At 38.2% G+C, this 24,092-nt stretch overlaps 1 protein-coding gene and 2 long non-coding RNA genes across 4 annotated transcripts; 1 reads left to right on the forward strand and 2 right to left on the reverse strand.

Annotated features, from left to right (window-relative positions):
* The first annotated feature begins 4,696 nt into the window (after nucleotides 1-4,696).
* On the forward strand, nucleotides 4,697-8,163 carry LOC148736847 (uncharacterized). Its single transcript, XR_015996708.1, has 2 exons — nucleotides 4,697-5,012; nucleotides 6,531-8,163. It is a non-coding gene; the product is annotated as an uncharacterized LOC148736847 (long non-coding RNA).
* Nucleotides 6,744-10,758, reverse strand: LOC148736848 (calcium-responsive transcription factor-like). Of its 2 annotated transcripts, none has more exons than XM_088748947.1 (2): nucleotides 10,694-10,758; nucleotides 6,744-6,950 (listed from the first exon to the last, which is right to left on the reverse strand). In XM_088748947.1, the coding sequence occupies exons 1-2, from the start codon at nucleotides 10,745-10,747 to the stop codon at nucleotides 6,744-6,746; spliced, it is 261 nt and encodes an 86-aa protein (XP_088605073.1). In that variant the 5' UTR covers nucleotides 10,748-10,758. The 2 variants fall into 2 exon arrangements, with proteins under 2 accessions (XP_088605073.1, XP_088605072.1); XM_088748946.1 differs by lacking the exon at nucleotides 10,694-10,758 and adding an exon at nucleotides 7,164-7,313.
* Nucleotides 10,759-12,984: 2,226 nt separating this feature from the next.
* Nucleotides 12,985-16,053, reverse strand: LOC148736849 (uncharacterized). The gene is made up of 2 exons (XR_015996709.1): nucleotides 15,643-16,053; nucleotides 12,985-13,975 (listed from the first exon to the last, which is right to left on the reverse strand). It is a non-coding gene; the product is annotated as an uncharacterized LOC148736849 (long non-coding RNA).
* Between the last annotated feature and the right edge of the window lie 8,039 nt (nucleotides 16,054-24,092).

Genomic DNA, 24,092 nt, shown 5'->3' on the forward strand with positions numbered 1-24,092 from the left:
CTCCGCCAGTTCATTAATTGGCTCCTTTTAACACTGATGAGTGACGCTCAGATACAGAGCCAAACATTAAGAAGCCAAAGCGCAAAAATGTCATAAATAAAGTCATTAACACAACGCTAAAGGAAGAAAGAGATCGCGAAGATTTCTTCAATCTTTCTGAAAAAAAAAAGGAATGTAGTTGTTAAAGCGAATAATCCGCAATAGTTTTGTGGTGACGATAAACATTAGGATTCCAATTACAGCATTCTCTATTTCTTGGAAAGTGGTAGCCTCTTGGAAACTAACATTTGCAAAAATGTTTTCTTTCAGTTTCCCCGTCGTCGAGTTTACTTTACCTTGTCGTGCTATGTAAATCACCACGGCCAAAAGAGAGAATACTATTTGGAATATATCGACCCAATTCCAAAAGGACTTCAAATAATGGGAACGATGTTTATAAATCTTGAAGCTTTCTCTTCCAGAACACAGAAAAAGGAAAACAATAAATAAAAACATGCAAATGAAATAAAACTCATGCGAGGCTGTGTCTGTATGATAAAGGGAAAGAACATCAGTTTGCACGGAGGCTGCTTTCAGACCGGATGCGTCAATTTCGTAAATGTATGTCGCAGTACCTAAAATATTCACTGGTGGATTAAAAGTAGAAAACTCGAGAAGGACAACTCTTGTCTGCCTGTCAAGCCAACCGTTGTTTTGCAAATTTTTATGATGCTGAATCCAGTATGGTTCCCGTACCCGAGGTCTGCAACAAACCCTCCTCCATGGCAAAATGACAACTGTCCCCACTTGGTACAGTCTCTGTTTTGTCAGCATTTTGATAACGCCAGGGCTTTGGGCAAAGCTGTAGTTACTCGACATTTCTCGAAACATTGTTCATAGACCTCCAGCCTGGTTTATTGTATGCGGTCTTGTATTCTTTCTTTGCTGAGTATCCTTCGAAGCATTCTTGGAATAATTCATCCATGTATTTGATGACTTGACAATGTGCTGCAATTTTGGCATATTAGAAACCATTTTAAGTACTTTTTTAAGGGATGAATTTCTATTGGTGGTATGTCACATTTCAAAGTATTTAATAGACACATGCATTTCTATTATAAAGAAAAAGAAAGCTCTTTGTAGAACACTTTTAAGTCGCGTTTGCCTAAGGGGGCGGAAGAACGCCGTCCATATAAGCCTAAATCTAACTTTAATAATCAAAGCACTCTTATAAACAGTGACAGTTGAAATGGTCGGAAACAAAAACATTCTTCTCTGGTGTGGCATATTTTTCATTTAGGGAATAGACGAATAAACTATCGCCATTTATATCTAAGCTTGGACACTATTCGCTTCTCTCTCAGACTCCAAGGTATGTATATGACCATAAGAGGTAAAATCGTATGTGGTAATTAAAAACCCTAAAAGACAGAAAATTAAATAATAAATTTACCCAATTTCACTCTGAGTTGCTTTATTCGAGCCATTCCAACAAGAAGAGAGTGCTTATTACCGATATAAATTGTTTGCGTCTCCTCTTGACTGTTGTACCATCTGCTGGAGAACACTTCAGGAAGGAAAATATTCTTCAACCAGCTTAAGTACATTCTATTGTCTGCCACCCGAGTTAGCACAAGATCATCGGGTTAAAAGAACATTTTGGGAGTGAAAGTAAAAAGTAAACTTTAAATTGAGATCATGCATGCGAGTTACTATCTACACGTCCGCTTTAAATCAGTATTTCTACGGGTTCATTTCACATCGCAACACCTCTTTTTCCATTTTTTGAGCAGGTCGGCATCATTCGACTTCACTTCCTGTACTCGATAATCTTAGTACTGAAGAATATCTGAGGCTGATTTATTACAAGAATTTCGACAGAGGATTACTCCCAACCAAATAGTATTTACTTACTTTGTGGAACTTTGGTAGACCATCTTGGATTGAATTCGTCATCTGGTAACGATGGTCGTTTCTGTTTCTATAGCACACTATCATTAACAACAAAACGAACACCAAATAAATAACAAGTTCTGTGAAGTAACGTGACAGGTTCTGTTTCCTGGCCTGGCGTTTCCTCATCTTTTCCACCTCTGATAATTTGAGTGTCCAAAATTTCTGTTTTGAGAGGACACTTTTAGATCAATGAGAATTTTCGCAGGTACATAGTTTTGATTTTTTTCCCTTTACTTTCAAAATACCTGCAAGAAGTAGAGCTGTGAAGAACACTTTTACTGGTTCCTTGATTGTCACGTCTTGCGCGAACGAGATCAGCATTGAAGACAGCCACTGCTCAGTGACACATTTTTTCCCAAATCAGACTGTAGAATATTGAAAACGAAGCAGAAAAAATACAAGAGCAGAACAACAAGAACCAAGCAATATCAGTGATCAGGGTACCTTTAGAACAATAGCTATTGTTCGTGGCAGACTTCCCAGCTCCTTTCCGAACCTGTGATACCATGACAATGTTTATGGGTGCCACATCAAGTGCGCATTCAATGCCAGTGACTACTTGTCTCCACGAAATTTCCAGTAGTCCAACTTTGATAGGCTGCTCATATCTTCCTGGTAGCTTATAGAACATCGCGTTAGCAAACATGGAAGTCAAAAGCACCGAAAGGCAGCAAGAAAGCCGCTGCACTCTTTTAAAGTGGCTTCTTAGTTTCGCTGCGACTGAAACCCAAATATGCTACTCTGTGAGGCCTCGTCGCCAAAGTCTTGCAACTTCGCTACCTAAATCAATTTGAGTTGCAGTTAAGTCGAATATTCGCTCGATGCGCCCGTCTCCCCACTCAAGAGAAAACCACTGACTGACCGTAAATTTCCACGACTGGTTGGATTGTACGTCCCGAATCAGAATTTCCTCTAGAAACCACGAAGGACTATCTCCAAAATTGTTATGACTGATCTGCACTCCTTGAATCGTGCCTAGCGATTTGTTAGCATTAAACATAAACACATCCGAACTACCTCGAGAGAATTTTGGTATTAGTTACACAAGGCTCTTATTGACTGAGCTGAATAATACCACTCTTTCCATCAGATCCGTAAATCTCCATAGCGATTTCAGCAATTCTCCCAGAGTTTTTCCACACCCCCGTCGTAATCACTATCTCGTACTCATATGCACAATGTGAAGAGGATGGAAGGCAGATTAGTAATCCCTTCCTGAAAAGAAAAAGACACCTTTTTCACACCAGCATGAATCTGAGTGAATAACTGATTCACATTCTTATTTCCCCTCTGACTTCTTTTAAGAGAAAAACATACAGGAGCCCTTCAAAAATTTTGAATTCTATTCGCCCTCTTTTAAAACCCTAACATAGTTTTCGCGGATATGTTATATTCATATAAACTCGAAAAAAAAAATAACAATTTTAAAAGCTTGTGAAGTTGACCTGAAAATGGAAAAACCAACCATTCAAAGAACGATCACAACACATTCCACGCTAACCCCATTAAGTCTTACATTTCTTGCGTCTTCCTTGTCGGCTTTCCTCACGATAACTAGCAAAGAAGATCGCGAATCACATGATCACATATGATCGCAACCAATCGCAGTGATCTGTGACAACCGAGGGGTATCTCGAAAACTCAGACCTCGAAAACTCAGACCACGAAAACTCAGACCACGAAAACTCAGACCTCAGATCCGAAAAACTCAGACCCTGTGGGTGTCTCGAAAACTCAGACCCGAAAAACTCAGACCCTGTGGGTGTCTCGAAAACTCAGACCCGAAAAAATCAGACCCTCTGGGTGTCTCGAAAACTCAGACCCGAAAAATAAAACATATTTACACTGCATGAATGCCGCAAGCCGACTTGTTTACTGTTCGTCGATACAATGGCATTACGTGCACTCATCATAAAAAATATCTGCCGAGAAAAGAAAAAACAACTTGCAGTGTTAGATACGTGCAACGATCATGAAAATTATACTCAACATTCGTATATATTTTTCTTTCCGTTCTCGTATAAGCCAAGTTTATATCCACAAAGTGTCGTGTCCAGTTAGAAGCCATTCGCGAGGTGTGTTGCGTGATGGTTCCCTGTGCAAATACAGGACCGGCGTCACGCGACGGTAGCGGATATAACCTCTCGCGGGCCTTATACTTCGAGAAATCCTCGCGATTGAGTATCATGCATTGAATTTTAAGCATAATAGACCATTAATGGTCGATGAGAAGTCGTTTTTGTTAAATCTGTAATCTAAATGATATGTCTGTCTGTAAAAGGATTGAGATTGCTATCATTTGGTTGAGCAAGTGTGGTTTTACCAGCAATCGATTTTATAACCAATCGTTTCGATAAGTACTATTTATTTCAAAACAAACAATTACAATGTTATTTCAGTGTTCAGTTTTATTGCAATGTTGTTCCAAAAAACATTTAGTGAATCATACAGTAAGTACATTCAAGCATTTTTATTGAAAGGAAAAAAAATAACTCGTGTGGCTTGGAAAATGCAACCTTGAACGGATAATGTCTTATAATTGACCACGAATATTGATTAAAAGCTTATGTTATATTAAAGTAAACATAAACAAAGAACCGTTTATACACAGTGTTTGTACGCAGTTATTCTTTAAAATGAGGGAAGTATAAGGACCCCGAATGGTTGTATCCGGTTTCAAATATCCGCCGCTACTGTCGCGTGACGCCGGTCCTGTATTTGTACAGGGAACCATCACGCAACACACCTCGCGAATGGTCGGCATTAGTTAACATAGGGTGAAGTAGACCCGAATGATTAGCATTTTCCGATCATCGTAGTGACGTCATCTCCCGACCGCACTGAAAACTTCGGAAATTAACATGGCGACGTAATCGTGAAACCAGTATGTTGCGGGCGATTGTAGGCGTAAGATCAGACCAGGCCACGCATCGTTTTGGTTTACGTTTGTAGTCTAATAAGCAGTTCGCGGGACAAGCAGATGGATGTTTCCGAAGGAACTCAGGAGCCGACCCATTCTCGAGCTACCTCACCTGATGTTATTTGGACCTTTTGCACAGGACAGTACATAACATAGGGTGAGGATTATTGTTATTATTTTGAGAATTCTAAGTGATGTATTTCAGTGTCTATCATATACGCTCTGTTTTTGGCCTTCTTTGTTTAAGGGATGGAACTTTATGCAATGTTAGTGTTATTTTTCTATGCCAAAACTTCCGTCAATTTTACAAGCTTACATTTAATAAAATTAATTACTTGAAGAACAATTTTTGAAGAATTGGTTAAGAGCTACAAATTCAGAGCAAGTTATGTACCAATCAAATCATTGCCTCTTCACCTTCATTTTATGCCCTCTTAGCAACCCTGAATCTAACTGATTGTTATGTCTCTGGGGTATGGATGTTGTATTGATAATTCTATGAATGTGAATGTCACATAATGCAATTAATGATTTACACTACAAGTGATATTTTAAATATTCTCTCAAAATTACACGAGCTTTTAAGCGAGTGCGATTTGAAAGAATTTTCAAATATTGCAAGTAGTGTAAATCCTTAATCGTTAGAGCTTTCTGTTACGATTACTCATTTATTATGACTGAGAAAATTACAAACATGCTTGCATTCATTAGCAATGCAGTTCAAAATAAGAATTAGTGATAAATTTGCCTCCTATCAGTCAATCATAAACAGGTAATTTTCTCAGTCATATAATAAGAACTGAAACCTTCTGGTGTGCGATATTTTTAAAATCAACTTATCCCACACATGAGACCTTATGGACAAAATTGTGTGAAGAAGCTAGGTGACAAGTACTTCATGTGTGCCATTTGTTGTTGTGATTGTACTGGCGAATTGTCTTAGTGTGGAAAAAGTCAAACAAAGAAAACAGAAAAATGTATGCATGCAGACTAGAACAAACCTTATTCCAAATAAACAGCTCAAGAGAAAATTCTTGTTACAACATAATATAATGATCCTGTTTTATCATTGAATAAATACATAGAAATTTTTTACTTGTAAAGCTTATTAATCACAGAATATGTCATGCATGTACCGAGTTATATTATATATGACACTGCATGCTGTTTTGTAAATAACATGGTGCAGTTGGCTCATCAAAACTTTAAAGGCATCTCAATATTTACAAGATACTCTGGCCTAGCTTACTGACTAGTGAGTGATATGTCACATTTTCCCAGCCAAAATAAATTTTTTTGACAAGTCAGATAGTTCATTTGTTGTTTAGGTTTTGGCAAAAAATTGTTAGCAAATATACTGTTGCATGCTTCATTGGAGCTCACAAATACTGTAATTGAAACTCTCAAAACTGGTGGCATTGGAAAAGTTCAATTAGATAAATTTTAGATAGCTACCTTTCATCATCCACACTTTGATCAGGTTTTGCATTTGCGAAAGCAAATGACAACTAAGCCCGGTTTGATTTTTATCAGAATGCTGTTTGAATTGCACCACAAATGATCCAAATACCTGGTAGTCACCATTTGTGTGCACCACAAGGAAAAACAGAGGTAAAGCATAACGGGTAGTTTTGTGTGTGGCATCCAGTAGACAAATGTTGCCATATCTTTTCAGGAGTCTGCGCTGCCAGGCACTTTGATGGACAAACAGAAGGGTGCTGGGATCCTGTTCTGTAGTGTGGTCTTCTCCATCCGTTGTGGCTGAAGAGACATCTCCACATGGCTGGAAGTAGATGAAGTCCTCCGGGCTAGATGCTTTCCACTGGATAACTTTTTCTGCCACATTCTCTTGATCAATTTTTGAGAATCTGTGCTTTATGGTAGCTCGTTACATGTGGCTCCTTATATCACTCAGCTTAGGATAAAACCTACGGTTTGAGGGAGATGGTTGGATTTCATCCTTTGCTGATATTTCATTTTTTATGTAGACAGTCAGGTGTCTCTGTATTTCATGGGTGTCTTTCACTCCCTCATTGACAAGCTTTTCAATTTGTCTGATGATCCTGTCATCCACAGGCTGAGATAGGCTGCTCCCCTGGAATGAAATGAGAATAATATGTGTTAAGGTATTAATTTCTCTTAAGGCATGTTCTGCTTAAGTTAAAACAGAGAGGGTGTGTCATAGCTCCAACAAGACACCTTATTAAATACCGGAATGAAAGCTTAATTTTTTTTTCTGATGAACCAAACATTGATTGGTATTGGCAGTTGCAGGTGGACTTCATACCCTCTCCTTCTATTATCTTACCTCTCCCATAAGATGATGTGCATGGTCAGTCTCAGTAGGAAACTCTATGTAAATTCTCTGCTCAGACCTCACATTTGCTTTTACCATATCATCTCTCAATCGTTTTGATGCTTTTGATCTTTCATGTTTTGTATCTTTTTCAATCTGCATTGAGTTGTAAATTTTAATATTAAATACTGAGAAAGAACGGTTTTATTGTATTTTAATATGTCTAATCCTGGCCGCGCTTCAAATTGTAATGTTGCAATTTATTGTTGAAAGAGATTATTAGTTTTATACTGAATGCACACATACTTATTTACAAAGAGAGATGAAATACAGCTGGTTATAAAACCAACTGAGGAATGAAAGCAAAAATAATGATGAAGATTGCGTATGTTCAAATAGCAGAAGCTATTCTATTGAGTTGATGATGAAATTCTTAAATGAAGATGGAAGTTTATGTTTCTGTATGAAAAAATTACGTTCCTGGTTAAGTGTAGTTGTTTTAGTGAATGATTAACTTCAGTAGTATACACCATGATTTCCAAAGTCCTTGTCAGCCTCGTAACTAGAAAATTTTACGGTGTTCGTCGTTTCATATTTTGAAATCATCTTTTTGGCATGATCCAAAGACTGAACGTAGCCGAATGTTTCGGAAATTTCCAAGGAAAAAGAAGATTCTTTCGCTTCTGCCATTGTAAACATAGATACCACATTCAATTCTCCCGCCAGATTTTCCCGCTAGAACAGGCAGCTCATCGGAAGTTTAACAGGCGAAACCATCAAGACTGAGGGGCGAGGGGATGGGAATGTTCCTCTTCTTTATTTATAGCCTTTTTATGGCTGGCTTTTCGTACGGCGTAAAACGGTAAACCTCAAAGATACTTGCAACACTCGCAATTCTATTTTATATTGGTTCTTATGTTAGCCTTCGATGGGATAGTAAGGATAGTAGTTGATTTTAAAGTACACATATAGCCCAAGCACATAATCATGAATAAATGTGACTTCGCTCAAAGTTGCTTCCTTTTAATATGTTACTTTTAAGGACTTCATTACTAACACCCTCTTTCAGCGCAAAAAAAGTATGGCTTGGTTTTATATCGTATTGCTTCAGACATCATTAGGAATAATCCTACCCTATGTTATGTACTTATATATTGTCCTGTAGTATTGAAAGGTAACATCGGGTGAGGTAGCATAGAGTCCTTCACTTAAGTAAGTAGGTCCGGAAACATTCTTCTGCTTGTCTAGCGAGTTGCTTATTAGTCTACAACTCCGTACACTAAAAAGATGCGTGGCCTAGTCTAAGCTTACAGCTTGCAATCGTGCGCAACATGAACTACTGGTTTCACACTTACGCCGCCATGTTAATTTCCGAAGTTTACAGTGCGGTCGGAAGATGACGTCAAAGCTATGATCGGGAAATGCTAATCAATCGGGTCTACTTCACCCTATCTTATCTAATGTCGACCCTAGCGAATGGCTTCTAATTACACGACACGCTGGGGATATAAACTCGGCTTATACGATAACGAAAAGAAAAATATATACGAATGTTGAGTATAACTTTCATGATCGTTGCATGTATCTAACACTGCAAGCCGTTTTTTTCTTTTCTCGGCAGATAATTTTCATGATCAGTGCACGTAATGCCGCTGTATCGACGAACAGTAAACAAGTCGGCTTGCGGCATTCACGCGGTGTAAATATGTTTTGTTTTTCGAGTTTGAGTTTTCGAGACACCTAGAGGGTCTGAGGCTTTCAGGTCTGAGTTTTCGTCGAGACACCTGGAGGTTCTGAGTTTTTCGGGTGAGAGGTCGGAGTTTTCGAGACACCCGACAACCGAGTCCACGGTTTACCATTCAGCGGCAATACAATGTAACTCCAGTCAACCAAAGTAAACGCAAAGGACGCTGAACTTTTAATAGGTGTTAACATTCTGCTTCTGTTGTCTTTACTTAAACGGGGAATCGCTGCCAGACCAAAGAGGAAACGTCGCTTCTTGGTGCAGAAAGTCTTAAGAAAGAGAGAACTCTTTAGATACAATGAAATATATGAAGTTCATATATTTTGAACTGCGGTATTAGATACATATTATCTAATACCGCAGCTCAAAATATATGAACTTCATATATTTCATTGTATCTGATTTATCACTTTCACGGGTTTATTACGAATCAACTTAACGGCCTGCTCCCAGTTGGCTTGTTAGCTCAATTGGTAGAGCGCTGCACTAGTATCGCAGAGGTCAGTGGTTCGAATCCCGTACAGGCTTGATTTTTTTCAGGTCTGATTTTCGCTATTGCTTAAATAGCGCTATCTACTGCGAGGATCGTGCACCATATGTAGAGAACTCTTCGCTAAAACGATTGAACATGCAATCGTATTTCCTAATTTCCTCCATAGACTGTTCCGTGTCAATTTCCCTAGCATCTTGTCAAAACACACGCACGTGTAAAAGTTGATAAATAATTGGTTGTCATGGCATCATGTCCCTTGCATAGCATTATTGGACACATTCAATCGCATGATCGCAGAACTTTGTTCACATATGATCGCACTCGATCGCAACCGATCACACGAATAGAACGTCGTTCTATCCCTGCTATCACCTGCGATCGCGATCGCACTCGATCGCTCACTATCGCAGAGCTGTTCATATATAATCGCAGACGATCGCTGGCGATTGAGTGCGATCGCCTGCGATCGAGCACGATCGCCTGCGATCATATGCGAACCAGGCTTTAGTGGTCGACTTGGGAATTTGGACACTAGTGGCCGTTTTGGCATTTTGACCACTAGTGGCCGTTTTTTTGTTTTTGTTTTTGTTTTTTTTTGTATGGTTGTATTAACGACAGCACATTTATTACAATATTATAGCAAAAAAAAAAATGGCAAGGAACATCGACAGAGCAGGTGCTGCTCGTCTCCTTACGAGGAAAAAATTTTGAGTCATCATGAGTAATCGAACTTTACACCTTCGGATTCCGCGTTCCTTTTAGACTGCTGGTATTGACCTTTTTTTTCTTTCATATTCGTTTTTCTTTATTATCGATCATTTCCAGTTTTTCCACAAATCCTAAGGGCATCTGAAACAGCTGGTTGATAGCAAAAACGTGTTTTTGTTATTAAATTCTGGGTATTTACCCCTCTCTTTTGGAAGAGAGCTAATCCGCAAACTAATTACAACTATTATGCAGGTGTTTAAACAGCAAATTATTATTAGAATTACAGATCACAATGAACACAGTAGCTATAGAACACTGCAAAATAGCCATTTTGGATGCGAGTAAAACATGCCTGTCGTGTGAATTCTTGAGCAATAAAGTAGACTAGGTACAGCTGAAGTTGTGCGTTTTTATTTTCGGAAGTATAAAGGTTATACGTATTCTAAACGTTGCAATCCGTATCACACGTTACAACGTGAGACAAGCGATTGATCTTCAATCTTCCTATGCAGATTAGGAATCGGTCACTAATTATTATCTAGAGCTGAAGGGGGAGGAGAAGGTGGAGGATTTTAGACGTGTTATGATGAAATTTACCTGATTTCTCACAAGGCTCTGTAGCTTTTTATGTAACCCCTCCTTGGCAGTCATTTTTCTGTAATCTTCCTCGTCACATTTTGTTGCCGACTACTGATTCCCTTCCCGTCCCCCGTGAAAACCGTGTGATCACCCTAAAACCTCTTCCCCACCCTACCCTCCTTCTTCCATCCTTTCGTTCGCGCTAAATAATGATGACTAATAAATACTCCTCGTGACTATAGTCCCCACGTACAGATTAATATTGAGGATGTAAAATGAAGAAAGTATGACGAAATTCATAGGTCTGTCACGGTTTTTAAAGTCAGACGACTAAGGAAGCTGCGTTGAGCTATTATTTCCATTTATCATTTTAAGAAATGAAAAACATCACATATGTTGTCAATAACACTTTGTAGTGCGTGGCCTATGTAGGCAAGATCTTCCGCTCTGCACTATGTGAGGGTACTTAGAAAAAATGAGGAAAAAAAAAACCTTTATACGATAGAAGCATTTCATACGGAGTCGTGATCACGATTTCTAAGCAACTTCTGTGATGCTAGAGCTGTAGAAAAACGTAATTCGATGTAAACGGGTTAAAAAAAGCCAACACTAACCACTGTCAGTAGTTGATAGTGAGTTTGAAATGAATAACATCTGTTGCCACTACGTTATCTTTTTTCCTTTTTTTTTACTTAAGACTATATGGACGTAAAGACAGCAGAGTGACAATAACTCTCAATAAAGAAATGACATCTTGAAATTTTAATTTACAAGACATGTTTCGACATATCTAAGACTATATCATTCAAAACTGTATTGGTTTTCGCTTTCTATTGCTTAGCACGTGTTAATTTGTTGAAAGAGTTTGAAAATGCGACTGAATATTATTCTGGAAATTATGATATCAAACTCAAAATATTTCTTGCTACAACGTCAATAACCTGCCTGTCAGTTTCCCGCATCATACGTGGAAGCCGGCAGTACACGGCGACAACATTGGGTGTGTGATATTAAACAAGAGGTCTCAGAGGCATTGCATTTATTATTGCAAAGGCTATTTTGGACCGATCTCGAGCCACTCAAATTCTGCCAGAAGTTTGCATTTGGTTCAGATGATAACAACTCAATCCAGGCGACGAAAAAAAATGATGACGACGAGAAGTTTTCGGTTGTGGGGAGCAATCCTGTTATCAATAACTCTGAGTGAGTACCAAAGCTTCTTTTGAAAGATTAAGATTAAGCATACTCCGAAGAGTCGAGCTTAAGGCTGCGCGGCGAGTAGCATCCGAAAAGATTGAGCGAAGACAGACTGTTAGGGCTTAGAATGGTTTTAAATTAGTTTATCCTATGTGAGAGCCGACCACACACGCTCCCACACACGCAGAATGTTTTAGGAGGCTGAACTTCAAGAAGCTAGTTAACCATGTATTACTGAGCTACAGGTTTTATGCCTGATTTAATTAAGGGGTCTATCATGAAAAATGAAGTTCAGGCGCAAACATGCAAATGGCGTTGGGAAAATTTTGGCTCGACTTTTTCGTTCAAACAAGAACTAAATAAGAATTTACCATATGCCGCCACTCACATCTCACAAATTACCAAACTCAGTAGCTCAACGAAACAACTTCAAGTCTTCTTTTAACGGGTTCTCGCGGATTTCCTTTTCTTTTTCTTCTCCCTCGTCCAGTTTTCGTTTGAATCTTCAGTATTAGCATTATTATTGATTCATTTTCCTCTTCCATTCATTTCAATAAAATATATTTGAAAAGTCAACTCCATTATTTGTAAAATTTCGAAGTATTGAGGGATACCCAAGGATACTTTCAACACCCATGGTATAAAAAGTAGTCGGTATCGAAACTAAGTGTGGCACTATAATCTCGGGAGGGCAAACTACCAAGAGCCTAAAAGGAGCACGTATTTCTGAGCATAGTGACAACTTATAATTGCTCATGATAAAGAAGAAAATGTAGCTGTTTATATTCTCCTGTAATGGTAGACCCCTCGCTAGGGTTCTTGACCCATGTTTGGGTATAGGGGTGCTACAGAGGGGTTTAAATCCTGACCCTGTACATAGGACAATACTCTAAAACCCTACTCTGTGTAAGACAGCACCCTCTATTTTAAGTCCCTGTAAAGGACAAGAGATAAAATGCCCACTTTCTCGTTTTACAGGAATTTAAACTGTGTGATAAGCTATTCCAATCATGTTTGATATTTCTAAGACCCAGAGAGTTTACGTGTCCGCTAGACTTAAACTAAACAAAAGACCATCAAGTATGGAGCTCTAAATTAGTCAATAAGCAAAATCTATAGAAAGGTGATCTTTTTAATAGAAAATCAAAGAGAAATGGTTACTTCAATAACTGACTAATGTTCCAAAAAGAACTATGTACTTGTGACTAATCACGTTATCCGACACACAGAAATTATACCTAACGACACGATCTTTTTTGTCGATGCGCGCTTGTTATAATGATGATAAGAAGAAACAAATTTAAGCCAAAGGATACCGGCAGCAATCGCATTCTCGGCTAGGAAATGATCTAATGATGACTGATGACCTTTTGATGACTGCTTAACGTCTCTCGGCTCGTTATACCATGCCGTGTTCAGGACAGGTTCTGACCCTGTGTAGGACAGAGGCGAGTAAATTGTAGACCCTGTTCAAGACAGTGAGGAAAAAAAATATATATATACACTGTCCAGCAGTACGTCCCCGTTTAGCCCAAAAAAGGAGTACCCCCTATTTTTAAAGAAGAGATATTTTCATTCCGAGATGAAAGAAGGTACACCGGTGGAATGACATTTGAAGCTCATGAAATCGATAAACTTGCGGCAATTGGGGCGCCCATTTCCGAAGAGGTCAAGTCGTGACTTCGTTAGGAAGTTTGCTCAGAAGTTTCGCGACCCTTGTCACTGCTATCGAAGCAAGAGTGGACGGAGTTAGCCTGTATTATGTCCAGAAAACACTCATTCACGAAGAAATGAAGCAATCTGTGCTATCCGGTCAGTTAAATGAGGCTGAATCAGCACTGACAAGGACTTTTAGGAGAGATACGCCACGAAATCGGCTAACATGTCTTGGATGTGGTGCTGTGGGACCTGCTCGCCCTCATTGTCCAAGCAATTCGCCCCGTAAGCAGTTAACAAAGGGATATTGTCTTTTTGATGAGACGAACCGAAAGATGTATATCCGAAGAGATGCGGAGTTTAATGAAAACAATTTCGGCCAGAAGCGAGCCATGACAACAGAGCCAGACCCAAGGTGCGAGGAAGCAGAGCAAAACGAAGTAATCCCTAGAAAAGATAAATGAGAACAAGAAGAAATAAAGAATTTAGAAGAATACTCCCCAGGAGAATCTCGACGCTCAGCAAGAATACGAAAAGCACTAGTCAGATATGGTTATGACGAGTAAGCATATCATATGCATTGTGCAATTGTCTACTTTTTTTAGGCATTCCTGTTTTTTGCAACTTTTCCCGCTACATTTCAGATCACATATTTTTTCAGCCTTGCAACTCTGTTCACAATCCCCCTCGTTGCATCCCATATCCATTGTGCAATTGTGTACTTGTTCTGAGCATTCCTGTTTTTTGCAATTTTTCCCGCTACATTTCAGATCACATGCTTTAGCCTTGCAAAATTGTTCACAATCCCCTCCACTACATGTTAGATTCAGTTTACAAACTTTAACTTCCTTGTCGCACCCCTCTTTACACCGTGACCCGCTGCAATCCATTTTACAAGAATAACCGGTGCAATTACAAATGAGACTGCAATGATTGCCACTATCACAACTTGATGTACAATGAATTTTTTCACAAGCATCACCACCCAGGCCTATGCATGAAGGGAAAAAATAGCGAATAAAGATGAAAGTGATGATAACACTTCTAAAAAGTACGAAGGTGACGCAAGAGCTTCGCCGAACTTATAAACACTTAAAATCGGAAATGGAATTTTCACGAGAAACTGCCATTATAGCAAAGTGTGCGAGTAAATATATAAAACATGTCATTCTAAAACGTTTCTTTCCAACGAGTATCTTATCACCGCAAAGCTAGCAGAAGTCCTCCATTTGCCTGTTAATATAAACCGATTTCTTCGAAAACCAACAGCCCGCTTATAAATCTTTATGTACGAGATTTATCATAGTGTAGCTTATATAATGTCATATCATAAATGCCAATTTTATTCTTGTTGTTGTTTGCAAGAATAGGCCATTCGATTCTTAGTTACTTTATTTATGAGTCTATCGTGGTTTTAAAATTACGCGTTGTCATTATTCTCAGAAATACATCTACTTTTCAGGCTTCTTGGTAGCTAGCCCATTCAAGATTGAAGTATGACACCTTGTTTCCATAAATACACTGTTTAGGATAGACATAGAGAAATATATTCGGTTATCCTTCAGAATTCACAAAATTTCCACATAACGGCGTTGACTTGTCAGATATCGTTTATTCAAATGAATCCAAGAGATGAGGTAGTTAATAATAATGTAAATGCTCATGATTTAGACGAAAATCGGATGGGAAATAAAGAAAATTTGCCGGATACCCTTAAAAGAAGACTTGAAATAATTTTCTTACGCTACTAAGTTCAGTAATCATCCATTTAGTTACTCCAGAATTTTCATATCGTTGAATTAAAAAACCAAATTGTCATTTGCATTTTCGTGGTAGATCCGTGTGTTAAATCAGGCTTCAAGCCTGTAACTCAGTTGAACATTGGTTCACTGGCTTCTTGAAGTCTATCCTCTGAAATATTTTTCCTGGCTTCCTTCCGAAAGCTTGTGTGGTCAGGTGTTACACAGGATAAACCTGTTTATAACCACTCTAAGTTCTAGCGGTCTCTGTCTCACCCTACCTTCAGCCATATCATAAAATTTTTGACTCCTCAGAGTACGCTCATGACACATGCTAAATGAATTCAACCTTTTAAAGATAACTTTAGTACTCACTCAACAGAGTTATTGATAACAGGAGTATTCCCAACAAGTGGCAGCATCTCGTCGTCATCATTTCTTTCCGTTGTGTGAGACGAGTTCCTGTCCACTGAACCAAACGCAACCTTCTGACAACTTTACAGCAGCTGTAAATCAGTTCAAAATATATTTTACCAATATAAAGGCAAGACTGGGAGAATTTTCCTTTCAGGAATAGTTAAAGGTCAGTCACCTAGTGTTGTTTTCAGCCAGAAGCAGCGGTTTACTCAGCTCTGGCATATGATGCGAGAAGTTCACTGTTATGCAAATTGACGTCAGGTCTCTCTGCTGAATTGTTATCAAAATAAGCCTTTTTACTAAAGTAACAAAAAAACAACAGCTATGAAATTGACATTTCCAGAAAATGTTTCATTCGAATTGTAAAACTTTTTCAATGGTGTGGTAAAGGATACGCAATACATAGTGAAAAACAGAACTTTTTTTAATTATATAGGCTATGGATATCAACTTAATGACGACGGGCTTTTATTCGGTATCCATGTCACCTATAATTACTGACAATTGCCAGTCTTTGTTTATTTAGCCCGTTGACATCGAATTGTTCTTTTTGGCGGGGGAGCGTTGGCATCACAAAAGCTGCTCTGAAATAATTACATCTCCAGTTGAAATAATTCTCCAGTAAATAAGTAATGAATATGTTCGTTTTTTTCTATCGGTCCTCACTAAGTGGGGCAAAGTGGTAGATCCTAATAATGATTTGCTATGTTCAAAATTGCACATAATAATAGTTTTAAATAGTTTTTCACTTAGCTGTTTCTTCCAAAATTGACGGATAAATACCAAAAAGCCGATAAAAAATGCTTTTTTTATCACCAGCTGTTTCAAATTGCCCCTAGGGTTTCTCGAAATGTTTTTGGAAATGATCTAGAACAAAGAAAAACGAATAAAATAAGAAAAAACATCGATGCAGTTTAAATATTTTTGCGAAATGGTAATCTATTAACTGCCCTGTCAATGTTGCCTTGTTTTGGTTTTTGACATATTTGGTCTAATTTTGCCTTTGTAATAAATGTAATTTATGCATACTTTCTAAAAGCTAATGTTTTATTTTTTGTCCTCGTTAACTACGTGATCATACTTAAAGACACCTTTTTACCTACGCGTGTATTATGAACTCTTGCCCGCATGCATTCACATTGCAGGTAGCTCGTTTTCTTTGCGTTTTTCAAAGGCACTGGAATTTAAATAAATCGAAAAAAAAATCCGTGACAGAACTAGCTAGTCTCATAGCTAGTCAGAGCGCGTGTTATTTCGAGACGTTGCCATCTTTGTGTATAAAGTCTTTTTTCTTCATATTTCAGAAGCCCTATCTAAATGCGAAGACAGCTGACGAATCTGTAAGGCAGTTCGCATAATTTTCGAGAAGTACTCCGCCATATCCTACTATTCTCCTATGATAAACTCATATACCTAAGACGTACGCACGATTCTGAAACGTGGTTACGACCGCGTTTACATACATCCAAATGCACCTGCCGATCATCGGTGGAACCATAGACGGCTCGGCTAAATCGATAGTTCAGTTCCCTTTTTGACTGTCTTCTTTTCTACTTTAGTATATCTAACCTTAATTCATCGTATGCTTTTTCTTTCTACCCTATTTTACAATGATATATAAAAAAAAAAAGAACTAATAAAATGCATTGGGTAAATGACAATTCTCTACTTGAAGAGTTGGAGTAAGTCATTACATAAATTAGCATAACCATGATTTATTCATATTCAGAGCGACTTTGTGAATTGACGGAGTGAAAATCGAAGAATGTGGCACATGGTCGAAAAATTGAAACCCTTCATATAATTACCCAGAGACACCTTATAGTGAACATAGAAACGTGGAAAGGGTTTTTTTTTTTCCAGTCTTGTTTCTTTATCCTAGAAAATTCACGAAAACTGGAACGTTCGTCGGTAGCCGTAAAATGGCGGAGGTTAGTGCCCCAGGTAGAGGCAATTAAACTCTGCTCAGAAAAAAGCTCAAAAGAAAGCAGGTTCGCATCAATTTTATAAATTTGTAGAGGGAGGATTGAGGTATGGTTTAAGCCTAAAACAGGACCATTTCATTCAATTTGCAGCTCAGAGAACGCTTTTGAAAATCACCAAAATTTCAAATTTCAAATATCGCACTTCCTAGCAAATTTTCAATTATCATTTTCCCCATGTGGTATAACTCAGAATCGGCTCGTGATAAGTTGAAATAGTGTTATTTTCGAGGATATAAAAATTAGTATGGGGTTTTGTATTCCCGCAGTCGTGAATAAATGAAGACGATGTGGCACGGCCGGTTTTTTCGGTGACTATCAAACAGATGACATCGTCAGACGGAAGAATACTAAAATTATCATGCTGGAAGAAAAACTGATATGTTGATCAATTAAAACTTCAACATCCCCCTACCCTTAGGAATTTCAACATTTGAAGATCGGTTCCTACCCCCCTGGGCCAAAATCATGTTCAAATCCCTTACCCCTTTGCCATATTCTAGCAGGTCTTAATGGAATTAATCGTTAGCCGTAAAACGGCAAAACAATTAGCCAGTAGGCGTAAATATTGACAAATTTCAATTTTGAGCTTGAAGGTTACAACAACTAATCACATGACAGGAATGTGATATTGTAAACAATTTCGCTATAGGAAGTAGATGAGAATTTGAAACGAAAGAAGGGATGAAAACCAATCTGTCATTGTTAACTATGCAAGGCTAGCTTATAAAATTGATTTCATAATCGAACACGGTACTAACTGCTAAAATGTGCTTGGAATTCCGGAGTTAACCACAAGGTCCCAGTTAGATTATGTCGTGACTTAAATGTCGATGTTGTGATTTTCACAAAGCTAACGGTTAATTCCATTAACTACTTCCTAAAATCTTGTACTAAGGCAGGGTATTTGAACAAAATTTTGGCCCAGGGGGGTGGGAAACAATTTTCAAAAGTTGAAATTCCTGAGGGTAGGGGGATGTTGAAGTTTCAATTGATCAACGTAACATTTTTTCTTCTAGCATGATAATTTTAGCTTCCCTCCGTGAAACGATGTCACTTGGTTGATAGTCACCGAAAAAACCGTGCCACAGCGTCTTCTTTAATTCATGACTGAGTCTAATTATTTACAGTTAAAAAACAGTTACCAAAAGGGTTTTCAACGGGGTGGGGCCGGGATGAGTCATCCTACAGTAGCTCTGCTTTTCAATGAAACACTCGTCCAAGTTAACATATACTCTATCATCTAATGAAAAAGTGCTGTTTTCAAATTATAACCGTGATTTTCGGGACCGGAAAACACGCAAGAGGGGAAGAAGAAAATGATCTTATTTGTGATTGAAATAATCTCAGCCTTGCGTGACAAACGCTTGTGTATGTTACATCTACACTAGTATCAGATTGTTTCCCGTCTTCAACGTCTTCGGCAAAGAACATTTGACTTACCGGTATAAAAGATTAAATTGTCCTCTGTAAATTCCACAATGAAGCTCGAGTTTACCCTAGAACTGTCTTTAAATTTAAACGCGTTCGAAAATGCATAAGGAAAAAAAAAGAAAACAGCGTGATCCGCCAGCTTTCGGAATGTGATATTGTAAACAATTTCGCCAGGGGAAGTGGATGAGAACTTTGAAATGAAAGTAGGGATAAACAACAATCTGTCGTCGTTAATTAGCTTTGTAAGCTAATTCCGTAGTTAACCGCTAAGTGCCTTATTGAATATGTTGTGACGTGACTGCCGATGTTACGATTTCCATAAAGTTCAGCCTGATTTTTCCGCGCGGAAATAAAGAGGCCTCAAACTAGTTTTTATATCCTTGAAAACAACACTATTTCCACTTATCACGAGGTTAACCTGAACCGATTCTGAGTTATAGCGCACGGGGAAAAGGATATTTGAAAATTTGCTACGAAATACGATATTTAGATTTTGAAATTTTGGTAATTTTCAAAAGCGTTCCGTGAGCTCCAAATTAAATGAAATGGTTCCGCTTTAGATTTAAACCGTATACCAAATTTATAAAATTGATTCGAGCCCACTTTCTTTTGCGCTTTTTATGAGCAACGGTTGTTTGCCTGTACTAATTTCCACCATTTTACGGTTACCGACGCGTGTTTCAGTTTTCGTGAATTTTTTAGGATAAAGAAGCATGTCTGAGAAAAAAACCTTAACACGTCTCTACGTTCACAAGAAGGTGTTTCACAAAGTCGACTGTGTTTCTTTATATAACAGACGTACACACAATATGTTAATTTTACTAGACAAAAGTTTATTTCTAATCAAGTATCCTATTTACATGAGGAATATGTTCACTTTTCGTAATAATACTTATAATTTACGCGGTAACTACATTCTGAAACTCCCTGTTGCTAAGACTACTTCTCATGGCCTTCGCTCTTTTTCTTATCATGCCGTTAAACTATGGAATTCACGACCGGACAATGTTCGAACTTTGAACCATAACGACTTTAAAAAAGCATTAGCTAGCCTCAAATTAATGTAATTTTAGAACATATTGTAATTGAACTCATATTGTGTTTTTTAAATATTCAATAAATCTATTTATTTCATTTAAGCCGTTAATTATAAATATTGCACAGGATTATATTTTATAATGTTATTGTGTATTATATTGTGTCAATTTCTTTTGTTATTTGTTATTTTTCTCTCGGAAAAATTAGTTTTTACAAGCTACTCTTAAATTCGAGAAAAAATAAAGTTTATGTATGTATGTATTTAAGGACTCACGACGCAAAAGAAGAAGACTTAGTAAATTCAGTGCCTCCAAGGCTGACGCATAGGAGTAGTGAGGAAGGATGATCTTAAGGGCTCCTATCTGAATAGACTCTAATCTATCTCTTAGACATAAAGGAACGGAGAAGGGCCAGACAATACACCCATATTCAAGAAGAGGTCCAATGACAGTGACAGACAGTAACAAGATCGGTTGTGCTCACATTTGAACATCTGAAAATACGGAGGATATAGAGTCGCTTGGCAGCTTTAGGCACAATGGAATATATATGTGCATTCCAGCGAAGATCTGATTAAAGGGTTAAGCCCAGAACCTTGTGAGAGAAAAGAGAATCAAGTGGCTTACCGTTAATGGTGAAAACTGGTAAAACTGGCTGTTCGCGGAAGAAACATATGCGCATAATCTTACATTTAGATGGTTTAGATTTATGCTATTGTAGACAGCCCTCTGGTGAATTCTGTCCAAATCAGACTGCAGACAAGAGGACTGGCCAGGATTGAGTGTATCAGACAGGGTAATATCGTCGACATACTTCCAACGATTACAGCCTAATTGGGTAGAAAAACCCAAATCATTGAGCATTAACAAAAAGAGGATAGGTCCTAATTTAGTCCTCTGAGGAACTCCAGCACTGATAGGAAGCCACGATGAGATACTTTCATTGATCTTTACAGCTTGTCGTTTGGATAAAAAGCTACAATTCCAGGAAATAAGAGCGGGACGTACACCAAGATCAATTAACTTCCGCACGAGAATAGTATTGTCAAGGCGATCAAAGGATTTGCTAAAGTCAAGGAAACACCCATACAGGTAACGACCGGGCTTGTCAAGAGCTTTAAGCCAATGGTGTAAGAGGTCTACAAGGCAGAAGGATGTTGACGAACCTTTTATAGAATCAAACTGGCGAAGGTCAATTCTTTTGCCAATGTCTTCATACAGCCACTTCACAGCAAAGTCTTCTTGGATTTTTGACAGAGTAGGAGTGAGAGAAATAGGTCGAAGGTCGTTTTCAGACTGCACCGGACGAATTTTCGGAATATGTGATATAAACGATTGTTTCCAGGACTCTGGAAACAAAGCAGCCTCAAATGAGTGGTTGAACAACTCAGTAATAGGATATGCTAGCTCGTCAGATAATTCTTTCAATACTCGGTTAAGAATACCACCTGGACCAGCAGCTCTAAAGACTCTAATATTTGCCAACTTGGACTTGACTTCATAACTGAGAAACAACAAGAAGCTTCTTTGGTGCAGGGAGGAAAGCAGGAAGCGTACAGAAGTAAAATTATCAGAGACAGAAGCAAAAAGAATGGTTTCAAATAGACCCATTATGAGAATAGACCCATTATGAGGGATAGAGAAATAGGCATAAGATGAAGACCTGGCATGCAATTGCTTGATATGCTTCTACTAGCGGCTGGGATCAGACGATTTGAAACGAGAGACTTGGTTAGTATAATAGGACTGTTTGCTACTGGCAATGGCCCTAGCCACTTTATTTCTCAGGAGCCTCCATAAACAGTGGTCACTCCAAGAAAAGGCTATTCTTAAGATAGCAGATCCTTACTCCCTTTATTTGACACAGTTTGGGCATCGTTTTGCTCGAGTTTGTGTTTAATGAATAGCTAATTAAAATGAGATTATCAAAACACCATAGTTGTTTCTTCAGAACTATTCAATAATGCTGGAAGCATCTAAATTATGTTCAATACGAAGCTAAATTATAATTAAAATGTTGCCTGAAAATCTTAGTTAACTTTACACTCACCTGACAACCAGATGCCACCCACATCTCAAGTTTCTCAGACCAGTATACACAACTTCCTGAGGAAACCTTTTGAGTATAGTTCTGAAATGTTGTGGAATCATAAACTGGTATCACAGAGACATTTTTACTCCGAGGTGGGATGGATGGTGTATCCTTGACTTCGATGCAGGAGCACTTCCATCGTTTTCCTCCAAAACAAGATCTTTCCTCTCTTTTGTGGGATATGTTTGTTGTGGCATTGTAATTTTTTAGGTCAAGAAAGTACTTTCCAGGAGGCTTAGCCATCATTTTTATCGGTGTAAGAGGATTCAAAGAGCAGCCTTTTTGTCCTTCACTCCTGCCATGCGTACTTAACATCCAGACGCACTTTTCGCTATGAGAAATAGTGGCATTGAGGTCGTAGTCTTGAACCGTTGGCCGGTGACAAAAACGTACCTAAGCAAACAGATGTACGGTTGGGTTTTGGGGTTTGATATCTAGCATCAGTAAGTGTTTTCCTACTTGACATTTATCACATGGATACGTAGATCGTCACTCTTTGTGAAGTACCGGGGCTTCTCTGTAAAATTTTGCAGAACTGTCAAAGGTGTAATGATGATAATGTCTTCCAAGAGATTTGATATTTTGATCTGCTCGTTTTTGTCGTCTTTCAACTTCAAGGACAGTACATCAGAGTCAATTCGTTCCTTTGCGACATCCCAAGTATAAGGGTTAAAAGAGAATGACAGCATCTAAAACGAAGAATTAACAAAAATAGACAAGGGTTCTTTTGATCGTTCATTAAACTGAAGTAAAATGGAAAATGAAAATTGATAAAGTAAAATGATAACGAAAAGGAGTGAAACGACATTCGAGTGGTCACATCGAGATTTATGTAAATGATTCGTATTTGGAGGGGAAGACTCACCTGAACAACTACAAAACTTATTTTACTGGGACCTGAGACAAAAAAAGGGGCTCTCAGACGGTAAGATAACCCGGCCTTTTCCTGCTCTTATTTCAAGCCCTGAAAGACTACCGAGGGTATATCTTCCTAACATCATGGAAAATTGTCCTGTTGTGATTGATATTGGCTTTTCACCAGGAACGGTTACAGCCAACAATAAGTCTGCAATTTTTTCGGAGATCTTCATCGAAGTCTTTAACAATATCTTACCCTGCAATTCAAAATAGTCACACAGGTAAAAGATAAAAAAAAAAAAAAAAAAAAAAACAGAATAAAACAGATTTTCAGTGGATTGTAAAATACTCAAAACCAATAAGACGGATTGTTTAAATGAACAGGGAAGGTAACGTCAATGGCAATATATTATTAAATATTATTCGTTGAGAGAAAGGGTTTCCTATTTTCCTGTCGAGTTCAATAGCTACGGTTCTTTGGACAAGCTTAAAACTATAGGGGAAAAAGTAGCATCAACTTGTAGACGACATAACAGGCTGAGTACTTAAGATAAAATAATGAGCTTAAGATCCAACCGCGGCAGACATCTGGGACGGCACACTTGGTCGAGAGGGCTTGAGGAGAAGTTGCCGTAGGAATGGCACGAAAAATATCCTTTAGATAGCGCGCACGACAGCGGCTGTACTGGCTTTCCTCATCGACGTTTAGGAAAATAATTGACTATCTTTAGAAAGGCTTGCAAATTGTTGATCGCAAGTTTCGATGATGGTCACATTTCAGAAGATGAATTTTTACTGTTGTATAATGTCAACATTAGAAAGAATCTCCATCATGGTTATCTCTATCAGAATTGCGAACATTTTGACTTGGAAAGACTCTACGGAAGTAAGTGTTTGGCAGAATTTGGTTACCGAAAAAGGGACATACGTATTCTCAAAGACGTAGTTGGGCTGCCTGATTTGTATATCTGTTACCAAGAGACTGTATGCGATAGAGTTGAAGAC

This window comes from Stylophora pistillata, chromosome 2 (genome assembly GCF_964205215.1).
Source record: "Stylophora pistillata chromosome 2, jaStyPist1.2, whole genome shotgun sequence".
Lineage (NCBI taxonomy): Eukaryota > Metazoa > Cnidaria > Anthozoa > Scleractinia > Pocilloporidae > Stylophora > Stylophora pistillata.

Bases quoted from the DNA above. Each gene is read 5' to 3' on its own strand.
- LOC148736848 (XM_088748946.1), bottom strand. From the start codon at position 7,313: ATGCAGATTGAAAAAGATACAAAACATGAAAGATCAAAAGCATCAAAA. The intron at 6,951-7,163 runs GTAAGATAATAG...ATTTCATTCCAG, and splicing joins CACATCATCTTATGGGAGAG to GGGAGCAGCCTATCTCAGCC.